Raw genomic sequence first — 18,034 nt, 5'->3', positions numbered from 1 at the left:
AATTATTTCTGTCACAGTTGTGTGTTTAACAAAAGATAATATACTGAGTTATAATGCTGCTCTCTTTACTCTGCAGAACATGAAGCGACGCAGGCGTCGTGACATCCTCAGGGTCCAGCTGGTCCGGATATTTGAGCTGCTGGCTGATGCTGGTGTCATCAGTCAGATGTATGTAATCCACAACGATCTTGGACAGTATTACTAGGAATGAATTTGCTCTTTCATGTAACTGGTTTATAAACATATTAATCTTTTCTTGCTACTTTACTTCTTACAGAGGCAGTGGAGGGTTAGATGGAGAGAGCCACTCTCTGAACAGTACGCTGCTTGAGTATGTTGATCTGACCAGGCAGTTGCTTGAAGCTGAAAACGACAAGGACTCTGACACACTGAAGGACATTCGCTGTCACTTCAGTGCACTCGTGGCCAATATCATCCAGAATGTTCCAGGTATATATACCATACTCACTTAGTCATTTATATCAGTCAGTAAACAAAAAAAATTAATTGAATGTCTCTCTAAAGTTAGAGTGTCTTACATATTTCTTTGTTTACTTGTTGTGTTCAGTACACCAGAGGAGGACCATCTTCCCCCAGCAGTCACTGAGACACAGTCTGTTCATGCTGTTCAGTCACTGGGCCGGGCCCTTCAGCATTATGTTCACTCCCCTGGATCGCTACAGTGACAGAAATATGCAGATCAACCGCCATCAGTACTGTGCACTAAAGGTACACACAAACGCATATAAATACATAGATTTTAAAATCAATTTTCTTCATACAACACAGTCCATACCTGCTGATAACTTACAGCCTCTGTAATGTTCCAGGCCATGTCTGCAGTGTTGTGTTGTGGACCTGTAGCTGACAATGTTGGCCTTTCCTCTGATGGCTACCTCTACAAGTGGCTGGACAACATCCTGGATTCTCAGGACAAGAAGGTAAGAGAAATGATACTGTTTCAGCCTACTTTGATTATCACTACAATTGTCTGTAATAGTGGATAGGGCATGTGGATGAGTAGTGGATATCTGGTTGAGGGCAGAGTGTGCATCACCCGAGAAATGTCTTTAACGCCCAATCGAATATTCAAAAAAAAATAAAAAAATAAAAATCAAAAAACACATTATTTTCCTCTTATTGTCTGTGCTGGAACACCTGTATTTACATCTGAAATACTCCATTTAGCTCCTGTCACCCAAATAAATAAGTCAGCATTTCCAGGTTTACCACATCTGTGCTTTCTCCCCATCTCTGCACCATCATTGCAGCTGGGTGAATGACTGTAACAGCATAGCAACACTTTCTACCATAAACAGTCAGCAATAAATGCCTCTAAACCAAAATCGTTAAACTGGACATGCTCTAGCAGGAATATGATCCGAAGAGAAATTAACAACATCAGCAACCAAGATTACAGTTTTCCCTGATGTTAGCATGCAGCTACATGTAGCAGTGTATGTAATGTGAACACCATATAAAGAAATCCATCACTAGCTGATGCCAGCTTGTAGTGAAAGTGGGAAAAACTAAATGCAGAGTTTTCACAACGGTCTGAATGGATTACTTTTACATATGCTTACCTCATTATTTGAAAGTTTGGCCACATTTAATATGAACATTATTATCGTAACATTATGTATATGACAGAAAATAAGTAAAAACATAATGGGTCTCCTTCAAAACAGAAAGTGTACTCACTTTTCACTGCGATATTTAGCTTATGCACAAAGGCAACTCCTCCATGTTTCTGTCAGTCCCCATCAAAACATATGAAACCTCTAGAAAGGTCATGAAACACATTCCATATTTGGTAGTCTCAATGGTTGAATGTGATGGTGGCAATCACCACAAGACAAGTATTTAATTATAATGTCTGTAGTGATGCATCCAGACTAAGTGTCATAATTATTTTATGAGGAGCAATTGGTTCAGTCTGTCTGTACTATAAGACTTCCCGAGGTCAAAGTTATGCAGGACAGGTTCACATACCATGATGCTAGCACCACACAGTGGTGTTGAGAAGTCCTGCAGGAGGTCACCACATGTCATTGAATGTTTGATTTGGTCCACACAATAAACTTGATTATTTATAGAAACCAATTAAGATTTTAATCACCTTTTAAGCCAGTTTTAAAACAAACTATTTAGGGGCTAAATCACAAGCGTATTCATTTTATAATGCATGATTCATATAAGTAGTCCTTATGGCAGGTTTGTGTTTTAAAACACACTGCTTTGCAACATAATCTATGATAATATTAATACTGAATACTAATGTTAGCTACTGAGAAATTAATGGGGTTGTGTAGTGACTGTTGGAAGAAGTGAAGCCATGGTTCTAACAGTTACTGTGTGTCCCTTTTTAGGTTCACCAGCTGGGTTGTGAGGCTGTGATGCTGCTGCTGGAGCTGAATCCAGACCAGAGCAACCTCATGTTTTGGGCCGTGGACCGCTGCTACACTGGCTCTCGTCGTGTGGCTGCTGGTTGCTTCAGGGCCATCGCCAATGTCTTTCACAACAGGTACTACACATTCCTAGCTTCAGATTGAACTCATTTTTGTGGGTTTGCTTGTCCCTTTGGAGCCCGAGAATTGAACTAAAATACTGCTTGTAATCATATTTTCTCGTAGGGATTACCAGTTTGACACTGTGGTGCTGCTGAACCTGATTCTGTTCAAAGCGGCTGATTCTTCCAGGGACATCTATGAGGTGGCCATGCAACTGTTACAGGTCAGAATTTCTGTTCTCTTTATGAAGTGACTCTTACACATCCACACATCACACTGTAATATGCACTTTAACTGTTGATTAAATACTGTATGTTGTGATTGTCTGTGCGAAACGAATAGATCCTGGAACCCAAGCTCTTCCGTTACGCCCACAAACTGGAGATCCAGCGAACGGATGGTATCTTGACCCCTCCCTCACCGCTGCCACACCTCTACTCTGTGTCTTACTACCAGCTATCTGAGGAGCTTGCAAGGACTTACCCAGAGCTCACTCTGCCCATCTTCTCAGGTTTGTGACATTACAGTTTCGTGCAGGTGCTGCTGGGGTAGCAGGGTGCTTAAAGGTCTAAGTTTATTTGCCTGTGACAGCAAGGATCTGCCTTTTGTCTGTGTGAGCAAAACACTGACATTTTCCAAAGGCCTAATATAGCACACATAAGCCCAGCTGGCCACAATGACATGCTTATTCACCTGAGCTTCACAACAGCTTTTTAGTCACATCACGGCAAGAATTTGCGGTTTTGGCCCCCTCTACATATTTTGATCAAGCAATGAGCCTGCATTGTAAAACTAAGGCTTGCAGGCTGTCCTCCTCATTAGTTAATTTGTTGTGTGCTAAGAGGGGTAAGCACAGAAAATATCATTAATGTAATTTTAACTGACTGCAAATTATAAACTGACTTGCACCGTTTACTGGGAATATTAAATTTTCACTTTTGGTATGTATTTCCAGCATGGGCTTGGTCTTAAATTTAAGTGTAAGTGGTTTTAAAGAGGTCTTAAAAGTCTTGAATTTAATTTGTTTATACCTGTAGACACCCTGTAATGGCTAATGTATCAGTGTGTCTTTTTTCCTTTCCAAACTATTACACTTCAACTAACAACCCCCTTCTTACTGTCCTCCACCCCAGAGGTGAGCCAGCGTATCCAGACGGCACATCCCGGTGGTCGTCAGGTCATGTTGCACTACCTCCTGCCTTGGATGAACAATGTAGAGCTGGTTGATTTCAAACCAACTGCACGGCAACCGGAAGATTGCGGCAGTGGTGAGGATGATGAGGATGTACACGAACGAGAGGTCATGGTCAACAGCCGACGCTGGCTCCGTGGAGAGGGCTGGGGCTCCCCTCGTGCAACAACCATGGTGCTCAACAATCTCATGTTCATGACAGCCAAGGTGAGACAGCTAATGGACCGTCTGCACTCCGTCATATTTATTAACAGGTTGGGTTTGGAAATGTTTACTGAGATAATTTATTGATCTGAAAGTATTTTATTTTTTCACAGTATGGGGATGAGTTTGCTTGGTCGGAGATAGAGAATGTATGGACCACATTAGCAGACAGCTGGCCAAAGAACCTCAAAATCATTCTGCACTTCCTCATCAGTATGTCAGGAGTCAACAGTGACCCCAGCCTCCTGCCCTATGTAAGTCACAGGATATTTCCATCATGCATTTCCATGTGCTGTGTCCACCACTTACTCCCCATGTTATTGACTGTGCTACATGTGTCCTCAGGTGAAACGAGTCGTGGTTTACTTGGGCAGAGATAAGACTATGCAGCTGCTGGAGGAGTTGATGTGTGAGCTCGAGTTAACCGATCCTGTTAGCTCAGCTGTCACACACATGGACAACCCCCCCTATTACCGCATCACCTCCAGTTACAAGATTCCCTCAGTCACCTCAGGTTAATGAGCGTTCACAGTTCACAGCTTAGGCCATGTCTCCAATACTTAATCATGGTGTAAATGCTAGATGATCAATGTTTCATGTCTGCTCTCGCAGGAACAACCTCCAGCAGCAATACCATGGTGCCAGGAAACGATGGTCATCATGACAGCAAGATCAAAGACTCAAACATGGAGGACAGGTACAAGCTGAAATACAGCACTATTGTATTTGTGTCAAACAGAGCATTTCATGGTAGGAGCAGGATATATGTATGTGATGATTTACAGTCTATGGAACTATAATATCACTCTCCAAAGATATGTTTCAAACTCGAGACACATGCATGTGGTTATTGTTGTGGAAATCTAACAGTAACTAGTAAAACATTGAAATTGCTTTCATTTAAAAAAAGCTACAGTGGTCTTGCTTATTGACTCTTATTCTAGAATACAGTTATAAAATCTGAAAGTCTGTGGCTACGTACAGACAGGTTGTCCGCACTGTTATTTCTCCAACCTATCCACATGGGCAGCTGTGGTAATGACTTATCTATTAGTAACTATGTAGCCATGCTGGTGACACAGGTTTCCAATGCTGATGCATCAGAAAGCATGAGAACATTTTATCATGTCCATTATTTTGCCTTCCAGACAATCGCACTGTCAAGTCATGGTGCAGAGTACCTCCTGCCCACAAGTCAAACTCCTCCATAGTGCTCTGCCAGTAGCAGCATAAATTCTGCTCTGCACTTCTGTCACTGTAGCTTTGACATAGAGGTTCTGTGTAGTGTTGCGAGTGACATAAAGACATTTTAAAATCTGATAAGAGCGCCCAGACTGAGATGCATCTGGAGTAACCCAACTGGAATCACATTTCAAACCAGATCTGAGTGTAAGACTCAGATCTCCTGTTTGTATTTGTAAAGTAACTCCTTTGAAAGAAAAAGGTCAAATTAAAATGGCTACTTGATTAGTTATTTGAATGAATTCAATGAAACAATCAAGACACTGAGAGCTATGAGGTAAGATACTGTTAATTGAAACATTTTGCTGATACAGTGGATTAGATTCATGTTATTGGCCTTGGGCAAAAAATGCTGGCACTGTGCTTTTAAACCAAGCGTGTCTGTTCTGCAGTTACACCCACCTGGACATCTACAGTGGTCTGAACAGTAACCTGAACCGTCAGCACCACCGTCTGGAATCTCGTTACAGCAGCAGCTCCGGAGGCTCCTATGAAGAAGAGAAGAGTAAGAACAAATTCACTAAACACCACTACATTAAACTGTACTCAGACTTTTTCCCATGAACACCGTTTTTGTTTCTCCCCTTTCCAGGTGACTCCATGCCACTTTATGCTAACTGGCGTTTGAAAGTGATGGATCACAACCGGCCGGAGCCTCTCCCCTTCCCTCCTACAGGAGGCTGTTGGTCTCCTCTTGTGGACTACCTGCCAGAGACAAACACTCCCGGTGTACCGCTCCACAGGTACATCATACATAACCTTTACTCTCCCTCTACATTATTCTGTTGTGTTCTTTGCCTGATGAAACCCATCTTTTCTTTTCTTTTTTAGATGTAACATAGCAGTCATCCTGTTAACAGACCTAATTGTGGACCATGGGGTCAAAGTGGAGTGGAGTGCCTACCTGCACCTCTTGCTACATGCAATTTTTATAGGTAACCATCTTCTTACTTGTTGATACTTTGGTTGTCTGTGTCTGCCAAGAAAAGATTTTATTTTCTTCTTTTTGGGCCTTTCAGGTACCAGGCCTTGTACCAAAAAGGCAAATTCAAAAGTATACTATTGAAAAAATACATAGAAAAGTACCCAGCAGAGGACCAAGTTTAACTGACCTCATACTTCATCACTCCTCTACTCGCTAAAGTCATGGGGTCTAATCTCTTTGCTCTGTCTTCTTCCAGGGTTTGATCACCAGCATCCAGAAGTGTATGAGCACTGCAAACGCCTACTGCTTCACCTGCTCGTTGTCCAGGGAGCAAATAGCAGCGTTCAATCTGTGGCTATGGTGCTGTTACGCAACAGAGACTACAATGATCCGAGGGTCCTGACTGTGAAGCCAGTAGCTCCGGAGATCAACCTCACAGGTCAGTTCAGCTGTTGAGCTCAGAATCGGAAGAGAATAGGACTCTAAAGAGGGGGGAGGACCACAGTTTAACTAAAAAGACTTTGACAGGATTCCTTACCAGCTTTAAGGATATTTTTTGTTGTAAATGGAGGGGAGGTACAAGAGAAATATTGCTCACACTCACTTGTTGTATTGCCAAAGCAGATCACTGGGTGGCAGCAATGATCAAGCCCCACACAGTCAGGTTTCCTTATCACAGAATGTCCAGACAGGAAATTGCGTTTTTAAATTTTAACCACAAAGTCTTGGTGAAAAGAACTCCCCATGAAAGACCCTGCTGAGAAAACAGCATCATGATGAATATAAAAGTTAGACCAATGCTTGTCACATGAGAAAAAAGTGAAACCTTCATTATCTGTTTATATTTGCTTAAATATAAAGTTTTCTTTTTTAAAATATTTTGTTTGTTTAGAATATTATGTAGGAGTATTTCTTGAGATGCCTTCAAACCATGCCGTGCAGCTCAATGTGTATGTTAATTGTCCCTACAGGAGTGCAGGAGTTATTGCCAGAATTTCAGCCATCACCGATGACAGACTCTGGCCTCAGCTCGAGCTCCACATCATCCAGTATAAGTCTTGGGGCAGGGGGAAGTGCTCTGTCCCACCTCTCCCCCTCACTTCTCAGTGAGGTAGATGCCACTGCTGAACAGGACGAGAAGGTCAAAGCTCTCATTGAGTTCATTACCTCAAGGTGAGAAGACCCTAAATAAGAATTGACCACAGCCACTCCTTGCACCACTATCTCCTCATTTCCACTGCATGATAAGGCACGGCTCAGCTATACTTAACTTGACTCACTTATTTTGGATTTCCATGAGCAATAGTTGTGGATAGTACCTGGTACTTTTTTTGGTACCACCTTGGTTGAGGTTCCAAGGGAGCTGAGCTGATACTAGAGACTGGAGTTAAATCACTGCAGACAACTGTTGGTCAGACAGAATCATCTCTGTCGCAACACGAGACATCCTGCACAAATGTGCTATTTTTTAAATAGCCAAGACACAGTCAACAAAGACTGCAGTGATTTTTTTTTTTATGTGCTCAACCCAGATTTTGAAAAATGGCAGCCCACAAAGCTACGGCGTACTACACTGCATAACTAAGGTTACTCTGTTTAGTTATGAGTGTTTATTTTGAAGATACTGTCACGACTATTTCACACGACGTTACTATGGCGATCAGTTAAGATTCCCACCTACACTAAGGGCTTACTATCTGCTGTTGAAAACAAAATAGAGAAAAGTATTCAATAAACAAATGCAAAGTAACTGGAGTCATGCAGTGAGAATGGGGCATATTTCCACCACCACAGTATAATCTTACATGCTTAGTATGTGTGCTGTTTAAATCATACAGATGCATCAACACATTTGCGCCATGTAACTCATTTTGTTCAATCATTTGCTTTCATGCCTGCAGCAGTGTCTGAAAGGACTGGGTATTTTTACACTGCATGGTTTTGATTTTCGGGTTGGTGTCATGTTGGCTTTCTCTGCCTGGTGTGATAACATCAGCTGATGTTCTGAGGTGTGGTGTAATATCGGAGCTTTAGCAAGTCACGTTGCCTGATGTGTGTTTTGTTCTTGCCTGGTAGAAAGCGGGGCCCGCTCTGGAACCACGAGGACGTGTCACCTAAGAACCCCAACATCAAGAGCGCTGACCAGCTCAGTGTTTTTGTCAGACATGTAGTGACCGTCTTCAAACATTCCCAGTCAGGTCTGTATGGTTCATAACTGCTTGTCACCTCATTTTACAGATTTCAATCTCAAGATACAGATATTACTTGGACATGTGCATCCCTTCAGGTTACCAGCTGGAGTCATTGCTGAGTGAAGTAGCGCTACAGACAGCTCTGTCTTGCTCTTCTCGCCACTACGCTGGTCGCTCATTCCAGATTTTCAGGGCACTCAAGCAACCTCTGACTCTTGCCACACTGTCTGACATTCTCTCTCGGCTGGTAGAGACTGTGGGAGACCCAGGAGAGGAGGCTCAGGTGGGAACATATAGCATTCTACTTTAATCCCCACAGTTTAGTCCAGCCCGTTAAAAAATGACTTACAATTGCATTTAGAGCACAGTTTATACATTACGATATAAATAGATATATTCGTTGCTGCAGTCCAAACTGCAACAACCATTGTAAAGATGGAATGGGTCCTTAAGAAGTACCTACTGTAAATCACATCAGAAATAACCCACACCCTAGACATATTTTACAGGAACTACAGTTGCTATGTAGATTAAAAGGACAGTTTGGATGTTTTTCAAATTTGGGTTGTATGAGGTGTCAGATAATTACCTACAGTAAATAGCAGTTGCCATGCTCCCATATTGGAGAAGCAGACAGGAGTACCGCCATGGAAGCCAAGCAACACACTGCTGTCAATGGGGGCAGCAGCAAAACATGTTTTATCCAACAATAAAACATCAATATCAGTATAAGTGTAAGTATACGCTGTATTTCAAATATTTTCACTGCTTTACCTTGCTGTCAGAAATCCCCTTTTGACGTGGAACTGAAGCTGTTATCTGTGCTCTCTTTGAATCCACTCGACTCCTTTGAAAAAAATTAAATTAAGGCCACCAGACTTCATTGACAAAAACAGTAATTTTACCACACACAGTTTCTGGTCTGCTGCTGCCCTGGGTCCGTATTCACAAAGATTCTCAGAGTCCTCTCAGAGAGCTCCTAACTTAGCCTAAAAATTCCTAGCAAGGAATCTTAGCTTAAGAGTGATTCAGGAAGTTTCTGAGAGCAACTCTGAGCACGGAGGGGACAAAAAAATTTTATCTTAGTGAGGAGGTGTGGTTGACCCCGTTGCTAGGTATGACGCAGTCTTCTAAAAGCTGTGATTGGTTGTTACAAAAAGGAAAAAAGAAAAAAACAAAACAAAAACAAATGCACTCCTAGTAATGAATGGACAGTGAAATCAACCAATCATAGACTGTAGTAAGAAATGTGTAATCGTGAAAATAATTTTATGTCATGATGATGAAACTCAGCAAAATTAAATTAATTGTTACACAGCTTCAAAATGTTTGAACGCACCTCATTCACATGCCGATTATTATATTGATTTGCTTATTGTTATGCTTACTCACCATGCTGGTAATTTTACTACTTAATCTATTTGATATTAATGGTGGACGCAGACTCAGCTGTCAGCAATTACTGTGATTGCTGGCCTCCTTGTAAAAAACGGTTTGATTTGGCAGAATGACCAAAACAATGAATTAAATGGAGAAAAAAAGAACGAGAAAGCCGAACTGGACAGAAGAGCAGTGCCTGCTGTTGGCGCAGCTCGTGGAGGAGAACAAAGGAGTTTTAAGAGGGAAATTTCGATCCCGGGATCACGGCACAGGGGGCAGACTTGGGAGCGCATTGCCCGACAAATCAATGCGTCGTTCCCTCTCCTTTTACGCACAAGCGCTGGTACGTGCTGCAATCCAAAGCGAGAGCGGAGATTGCAGCTCATCCCTGATGAGGTCAACCACAAACATTATCCCTGCATGATCAAGCCGGTAGCGTCAAATCACTGTTGTTCAATATACGGAGAATATCTCTCCTTCCTCTCTGTCTTTCCACCATCTTCTCTGTTTAAGACACTCTTAGGCTTCTTAAAAGTCCTCCTCCCTCCTCTTAACAGTTTTTCACCTTAGGAGCTCTCTTAAGGCCTAAGATGCTTTGTGAATAACTTTTATCTTACCAAGGGAAAATTCTAAGAAAAATCTTAGAATTTGAGGAATTCTAAGATTTTTCTTAGAACGACGTCACTAAGAGCTACTTTTAGTCTTAGGATTCTTGGTGAATACGGGCCCAGATCATTTAGTTTGTGTTATTGTGTGACTTTGCTATTTTAAGGGGTCAGTTCAGCTTCACCAAAGTCACACAATAACACAAACTAACTGATTGAGGCAGTGGTAGACCAGCAACTCCTGTGTTCCATGAGGTAAAATTATCGGAGGCTGTGAAGAGAGCACTGATGGATATAACGGCCCCCACCTAAAGTGGTGAATATATTTCAAATATAGTGTCCACTTAGACTTTTTCAGGTGACTAAAATACATTTTACTGCTGCCCCCATCCACAGCAGTACATTGCATAGCTTTTGTGGCAGTACTTTTGCGTACTTCTCAAACTGGTAGTGTGCTGGCCACCATCTACTGTAGGTAATACACTGACTGTGGATAAGTACCTCATGTGACCCCACATCAAAAGATCCAAACTATCCCTTTAAAAATTCTGATGTTGTACAAGTAAGATATTTTTAACTCTGTAGTTTGGAGAGTCATCATTTCTGTCTGACAGGCTGACCTGTGGTGTTTTTTTCTCTTCAGGGCTTTGTCATTGAACTACTCTTGACACTGGAGTCAGGCATTGACACGCTAGCAGACACCGTCAAAAACTATGACCTCCTCACTGCCTTAGCACAGTAAGTCCACCCACTGATAACATCTTTATTTCACTATGTGAAATGGAGGTCATTTACAAAAGTTATTTGATGTTTTCGTTACAGAACCTCTTCTCGTGATCACTTGTTGGGACCTAAGTTTGCTGCCAACAGAAAAAGCACGGGCCAGCTGAACATGAACAGCGGTGGTCTGTTCCATTACGCTCACACTCGCAGCAACTCTCTTCGTGCCAGCCTCATGAGTGAAAGAAAAGCCGACAGGCGTAGGAGTAACACCCTGGACATAGCTGACCGACTCGGTGGTAGCCATGGAAACCTGGCACGCACGCGGAGCTTATCATCACTAGGTGGGGGAGGGGGTCCAGGAGGGGACGCCATCCCCCCCGTGGACCCTTCAAATCTGATGGCCACTGTGTTCTGGATCGCTGCCTCGTTGCTCGAGTCGGACTACGAGTTTGAGTATCTGCTTGCCCTGCGGCTGCTCAACAAGCTGCTGGGCCAGCTGCCTCTGGATCGTGTGGACAGCAGGGAACGACTGGAGAAGGTCCAGGCCAAGCTGAAGTGGTACAGCTTCCCCGGCCTGCTGCAGCTCTTCCTAAAGGGCTTCACTTCTGCTTCGACTCAGGAGCTCACCATCCACCTGCTCAGCAAGCTCATCAGTGTTTCCAGACATACACTGGTAGACCCTTCACAAGTGGCAGGTAAGTGTGCGGGACTAAACATTGTCAGTTCGGTAACTCCAACGATAAACTTACATTTAAAGACTTAAGTTAAACTTCTGCTCAACCTCAACAACAGTGGCAACATCCAGTAATGACATCCACAGAGCATGCGCCCCTCATTTAATAACAGTGTTTTTGTTTTTTTTTGTTTTTTACTTTTTTTTTTTTTTTGAACAATGTTTTTATTGATTTTCAATAGATACATACAGAACACATCAACACATACCACACTAATTGCACAGTGAGATGCAAACTGACCTCACTGCATACACACACACAAAAGCAAACAAACAAACAAACAAACAAACAAACAAACAAAAAAACTGTCACATTCAACAGCTTTACAAATAAGTATTCACTGTTGCCTGAGAAAGTCCATTAAAGGTGCCCACACCTCTTCAAATTCTTGCGCTTTACCTCTAGTTACATAGGTTAGCTTTTCTAGTGTAACACACATTACCATCTCTCTGATCCAGGACTGTTTAGAAGATACTTCAGTCTCTCTCCATGATAAGGCAGCCATCCTCCTGGCCTGCAGGAGGCCAAAGTTTATGAGAGTCTTACACTTGGAGTTAAAAGAAAAGTTATCTGGAGTGTTTTTGTTTTTTTATTGATGAAGTCGTTTCCGTAACTTGTTTTGGGCCAGTCCCAGAGTAAATACTTTTTGCCTTAAGATTTATACAGCATTAATGACTATATTTGGGACAAAAAAATACTCTTTATTGGGACAAATTTCTTTTAGGGCTTCTACATTCAACATCTACAAATATTAAAACAAATTTCTTATTTACTTAATACTTAGTAGAGCTGCTAGAAAAGCAATTATAAAGAAATGGCTTCATCCAGACACTCATCTTTAGAGGACTGGTATGATATCATTTATGAAGACTTTGTAATGAAAAGACTCACACGAAGCTTCAGGAAATTCAAATTTGAGGAAATTTGTGGGAAATGAAAAATGTTTATTTCACTGAAACACTCTTTTGTTGAAATTTGTTTGATTTTTATTTATTTTTTTAACCACATATTAAAAACACCCCGTCTTTTTTTTTTTTGTTTTATAATTACATTGTAAAAAGCTGAAAAGTTGGATTATTCTGTAAAAGTGTCTAACTAAAGATGATCTTGTGAACTGCTGCTGCTAAGTTCTCCAAATAAAGGGAAAAAATGTTCCCACAATTTGAAACATGATACCTAATCAGAAGGTTATTTAGTTGTGCAGTTGCTCCAAAGCTTTTCTTGTTTGCTCCATTGCATTTAGTGCTCAGTTTCATGCTAACCTTTTTGTCAGTTGCTTTAGACTTTGTTGCTAATTATGTGACTCTTTGTGTCCATTGTCTTCCTGTGACACATCTGCAGGTTTTCCTTTGAACATCCTGTGCCTCTTACCACATCTCATCCAGCACTTTGACAGCCCCACTCCTTTCTGTAAGGAGACGGCTGATAAAATCGCCAAGGTGTGCGCAGAGGAGAAGTCAGCCACGCTCTCCAACCTGGCCCACATGATGAGCCTGTACAGCACGCACAGCTACTCCCGCGACTGCACCAACTGGATCAACGTGGTCTGTCGCTATCTCCACGATGCCTTCGCTGAGATAACCTTGAACTTGGTCACTTACTTGGCTGAGGTACGCAAGATGAAGATTGAACTCGTTGCTGTCAGTCACATACGATAAGATCAAGCCATTGATGTGTCCATCTGTGTCTCTCTCAGTTGCTGGAAAAGGGCCTTCCCAGCATGCAGCAGTCCTTGTTGCAGATCATCTACAGCCTGCTGAGTCATATTGATCTGTCAGCAGCCCCGGTCAAACAGTTCAACCTGGAGATCATGAAGATCATTGGCAAATATGTACAGGTGAGCAGTCACCACACTTCCTGTGTAAGTTTGATCACATATCGCAATTAGTGCTGTTTCAAGTCACTCGTTAGTTATCAGTTATTTTATTGCTTATTTACTCGGTGTCTTAACCCTTTGAAACCTGGAGCAATATCACTTTTCTTGTGATGCTTTCAGACACCCTTTGCAAGTATTTAAACTTTTGAACGCTGAGCAAATTGGTGAAATTCTGCTCAAAAACATGGCAAAAAAGGCTACCTGGTAAGAGATGTCTCACAAATTGCAAAAACAAAACAAAACAAAACAAAAAAAAAACAATAATTAGATATTTAAATTTTTCAGATCATTTCCTTGTTTTGTTTTTTATTTTAACTTTTTTTAACTAATATTCTTGTTTTTAATTTTGTCTTTTTACAAATTTATTGCAATGTCTTTCAAAAACATGGGGGAAAAGGCAATGAGCAATTTGGTAAGAAATTTTCCAAAAATAAAAAAATATTTTTAAAAAGCTAGGGAAAAACTATATTTATAATTGTCGTTATTATATATTTAAAATTATGTCAGAATTCTTAGAATTTTTAAGCTTTTTTTCCAGATCATATCCTTGTTTGTTTTTAACTTCCTTTTTTTCCCCCTTTCCTTTCTTTTTTTTTTTTTTTTTTTTTAACTAATTTCTTGTTTTTAATCTTCTCTTTTTAGTAATTTCTCACAAAAATTTTTGGGGTCATTTTTTAATTCGTTGTTTATTCCCTTCTCACCATGTTTTTCAAAGTAATCAAGCCACTTTGCTCAGGTTTCAAAGGGTTAATAAGTAAAGTAATTGACTTTTTCACTACATAGCTATTTCTTTTTCTTAATCCTTAACATGATTTTCTGCAAGTAGCAGCACCAGGAATTGTAAAACTTCAATTGTAAAACTTCACCCATGCACCACTTGGGTGCAATTTGTCATATGTTCAGTATTAGTTGTATTATTTTCACAGATAGCCTAATGCATGTAATCCATATCTGACAGGGTTGTTTTTGTTGAGAGGCCTCTTTGATGCAGCTACGGCTCTTTATGGGAGCCTTTTACCAGCCCTGACTCAGGGCACTGTATGCTTCTCACTCACTGCGTCTAACAGCAGTTATACCATTATTGCCTCAGGCCGATGCTGTACTGGCTTACTACCAGTGTTGCCTTTTGAAGAAGACATTATGTTTGTGTGAATACAGTACACTCCTGCATGTGCATCGGCGTGCACTCTGAGCTGTATTTGTTTGCCATCCTTTTAAGGTCCCCCGACATTAACATAGGCCATACATTGTAGAAAATGGCCTCAGAGATTAAGTGTGTAGCTGCTGTGTGGGTAGGAGATGTTTTGGCCCTCTGAGGGAAAATATGTCCATTCACATTTATATATTCTCCAGAAACACCTACACATCCCCATATCTTACAATGGAATCATTATATTGTTTTTTACAGAGCCCGCATTGGAAGGAGGCTCAAAACATTCTGAAGTTGGTGGTGTCGCGCTCAGCCAGCCTTGTTGTTCCAGATGATGTGCAGCGATCATACAGCACAGAATCCTGCGGCTCTCCAGAAATTGCCTTTACACGCATATTCAACAACTCGTCAAAGGAGCTGCCTGGCAAAACTCTGGATTTCCACTTTGACATCTCAGAGGTCAGTTCCCTCCCACTATGGCTTTCTCTGCAGTTGGGTTTTCACTCTAAGGATGTATTTTATAGTATTTTATTGCTAACTGGCCCTATTTCACTCTGTAGACACCAATCATAGGGCATAAATATGGTGACCAGCGTACTGCAGCTGGCCGGAATGGAAAGCCGCAGGTCATTGCTGTAACCAGGAGTACCTCCTCCACATCATCTGGCTCCAACTCCAACGGTCTGGTGCCAGTAAGCTGGAAGAGGCCTCAACTCTCTCAGGTACCTGCTCCAACAGACACTGGACATCCAACACCGTGCACAAATTAAAGCCATGTAGCAATATTCAGGTCCAGGTACTACATCCAAATGTAGCACAAATTTAATAGAATTTTTATAACATCTGTGAAAGAAAATGCAAATTAAGGTTTGTTTACAGTATCTGCTGTTATGAGAATGTAAGGTGTTAGTTCATTAAGATAAGCAGCAGCTGACACTAATTTCTCCAGTCAGGTGCTACTATGCAAATGCTGAAGAAAAGGGTGCAACTAGATTGTGGAATTAAAGAGTCAAACCTCAAATGGTGGAGTAGAAATGTACAGAACATGGTGGAAATAGGGCATTTATGTTTGTTTCATGTATTAATTTGAGGAAGGTTACATCCTCATCGCTCCACACAGATCAGATGTTTTCACCTGCTGCTGCCTTTTTTGTCTCTTAACTGGGGCGGAAGCTTCAGTGGATATTTAAGTGACATGATTCCTGTACTTCTCCACCTCAGCTGAGTGTAAAAACTTCTTTGCAATATTTTGAGGGGTTTTTATTCCGAATTTTTGGTGTTTCCACACTTTTTTTAATGCACATATTGAAAAGGCACATAAATACAGGTAGATGGCAATGCACCCACTGACTTGTGTTTAAGCTTCACCAGGCCCAGCTCCGATCCATCTTTGTTGTTTGGATCTGATACTGTATGTGCCAAAAATAACTAGTACAACGAGCTAAACTAGTTATGTTCACTTGTTAAAGAGTTGTTTTACAAATGAATTAAACATTTACAAAGGCTTGTGTCCAGCGTGCAAACAAAAGCCTTTAAAGACACCAAATGGTTCAGTAATAGTAAATAATTGTAGTTATTTCACCAATACTCTCTCACTCCATGTTGTTTATGGACCTGGTGTTGGATGTTGAAGATGATGTGCGCAAGACTATTTTTTTTCTCTTTGTGATAATGTACTTTTGTTACAGAGAAGAACCAGAGAGAGGCTGATGAATGTCCTGTCTTTATGTGGCCCGGAGTCTGGCATTCCCAAAAATCCATCTGTAAGACTCCTCTCCTACTCTAAAGCCTCTGACAAGGTCTCTGTGAAATCACTGTTAAGGATACCGCTATTGTAACTTTGTCTTTTTGTTGTAGATTTTGATTTAATTTGAGTTTAAATTGTTTTTATGGACATACAACAATTGTGTTTTACTATTTCGCAAAAAAAGAGTCTCTTTTTCCTTCTTTCTGCGCAGGTGGTTTTCTCATCCAATGAGGATCTGGACTCTGCAGACCAGCAGACCAGTCTTATACCCACAGTGGAGGAGGTGGTCAGAGAAGAGGAGGTGCAGGGAGAAGACACGGGCAGTGAGCAGCAGTTCGGTGTTTTCAAGGACTTTGACTTCTTAGATGTGGAGTTGGAGGATGCTGAGGTGAGAACTTACAGTAGATTTGACACACACAACAGGCTTGTTTGTGTGTGTCTGAACTGAACTGAACTGAAGTAGCTCCATGTGAATAAAAAGTTATAAAAGTTGTATTCCTCACTACTTTTGTTGTTCCAGATTAACAAAATGTGTCCTGTTGGTCTTACTTGCATCCTGTTTGTTGTGACTGCTGTAGCAAAACATATCTGTGTTTTATAACTGTCTCAAGTCTACTAACACGCTTATTCCTTCTCCTTCTCTTGCCACAAGGAGTTGCAGGTAAGTCTGTGGGCCACAAAGCTTCTCAGAGATGCCGTTCTCTGCCGTGCCCCGATGTCTCTCTGTGTTGTCATCAAATAAAGTGCTTTAGTGCCCTTTGATTTGAAATTGTGGCTACTGTGGTTGTAAACCATTTACTTTTATAGTTTTAGAACACTGCATCGTTTATCATCCCAAAATGTGGCAGAAAATCATCTCACCCACTTATGCATTCATGTATTTTTTTTTTTTTCAGTTGTGGATTGTTAAAGGGGACCAATTATGCTTTTCCATATTTTCCATATGTTACAATGTTCATATTAAGCACAGCCAAAGTTTCAAATAATAAGGTAAACATATGTAAAAATAGCCTCAGGCATCAGGCTGTTTTGAATTAACTGTTTTTTTGTTTTTTTCTACTTTCGACACATGCTGACATCAACTCGTGACAGATTTCTTTATATGGTTATCTACTCCAGACACACTACTGCAAGTGTTTAGCTACATGCTAACGTCAGGGAAACGTGTGATCTTAGTTGCGGATGTTGTTTTTTTCCCCGATTTTGCATCATATTCACACTGGAACATGTCCCGCTGTGAAGATTTTGGTTTAGAAGCATTTATGGAGTCATTCCCCAGCTGTAATGACAGTACAGAGGCGCTGAGATACAGAACACATTTGGAAAACACCTACCAATTAGAGCAGACTTAAAGACACAGGTGCTAAAACAGAGTGTCTCAGATGGAGGCTGAATACAGGTGTTCCAACACAGACAGTGTGAAGAACATTAAAGCATGTAATCATGTTCTAGCAGAACCCCAAAATTCAAATATGAACCTGAAAATGAGCATAATAGATCCCCTTTGATGTATGTATTGTGTGTTTGTGTTGTGCTTTGTTTCCTTGTTTTGTA

At 41.1% G+C, this 18,034-nt stretch overlaps 1 protein-coding gene across 13 annotated transcripts in view; it reads left to right on the top strand.

Annotated features, from left to right (window-relative positions):
- fryl (furry homolog, like) overlaps positions 1 to 18,034 on the top strand; it is an 86,547-nt gene that overhangs the window by 48,226 nt on the left and 20,287 nt on the right. For 9 of the 13 annotated variants that reach the window (XM_049589103.1, XM_049589104.1, XM_049589096.1 and 6 more), the window contains 26 exons: positions 77 to 168; positions 278 to 450; positions 569 to 729; positions 831 to 941; positions 2,370 to 2,524; positions 2,634 to 2,733; positions 2,853 to 3,021; positions 3,644 to 3,909; positions 4,020 to 4,160; positions 4,252 to 4,420; positions 4,519 to 4,603; positions 5,541 to 5,653; positions 5,741 to 5,891; positions 5,980 to 6,083; positions 6,330 to 6,512; positions 7,045 to 7,246; positions 8,150 to 8,271; positions 8,361 to 8,548; positions 10,894 to 10,988; positions 11,073 to 11,668; positions 13,049 to 13,317; positions 13,404 to 13,544; positions 14,992 to 15,192; positions 15,294 to 15,455; positions 16,422 to 16,532; positions 16,692 to 16,868. In XM_049589103.1, coding sequence (XP_049445060.1) covers positions 77 to 168; positions 278 to 450; positions 569 to 729; positions 831 to 941; positions 2,370 to 2,524; positions 2,634 to 2,733; positions 2,853 to 3,021; positions 3,644 to 3,909; positions 4,020 to 4,160; positions 4,252 to 4,420; positions 4,519 to 4,603; positions 5,541 to 5,653; positions 5,741 to 5,891; positions 5,980 to 6,083; positions 6,330 to 6,512; positions 7,045 to 7,246; positions 8,150 to 8,271; positions 8,361 to 8,548; positions 10,894 to 10,988; positions 11,073 to 11,668; positions 13,049 to 13,317; positions 13,404 to 13,544; positions 14,992 to 15,192; positions 15,294 to 15,455; positions 16,422 to 16,532; positions 16,692 to 16,868 — 4,437 coding nt within the window. The remainder of the gene's footprint in view (positions 1 to 76; positions 169 to 277; positions 451 to 568; positions 730 to 830; positions 942 to 2,369; positions 2,525 to 2,633; positions 2,734 to 2,852; positions 3,022 to 3,643; positions 3,910 to 4,019; positions 4,161 to 4,251; positions 4,421 to 4,518; positions 4,604 to 5,540; positions 5,654 to 5,740; positions 5,892 to 5,979; positions 6,084 to 6,329; positions 6,513 to 7,044; positions 7,247 to 8,149; positions 8,272 to 8,360; positions 8,549 to 10,893; positions 10,989 to 11,072; positions 11,669 to 13,048; positions 13,318 to 13,403; positions 13,545 to 14,991; positions 15,193 to 15,293; positions 15,456 to 16,421; positions 16,533 to 16,691; positions 16,869 to 18,034) is intronic. The other 4 variants (XM_049589100.1, XM_049589098.1, XM_049589095.1 and 1 more) reach the window with 1 other exon arrangement.

The sequence above is a fragment of the Epinephelus fuscoguttatus genome, linkage group LG10 (assembly GCF_011397635.1).
Source record: "Epinephelus fuscoguttatus linkage group LG10, E.fuscoguttatus.final_Chr_v1".
In the NCBI taxonomy this organism is placed as follows: Eukaryota; Metazoa; Chordata; class Actinopteri; order Perciformes; family Serranidae; genus Epinephelus; species Epinephelus fuscoguttatus.
Note: the sequence above shows the minus strand (reverse complement) of the source record. Positions and strands in the feature narration are given on the sequence as shown.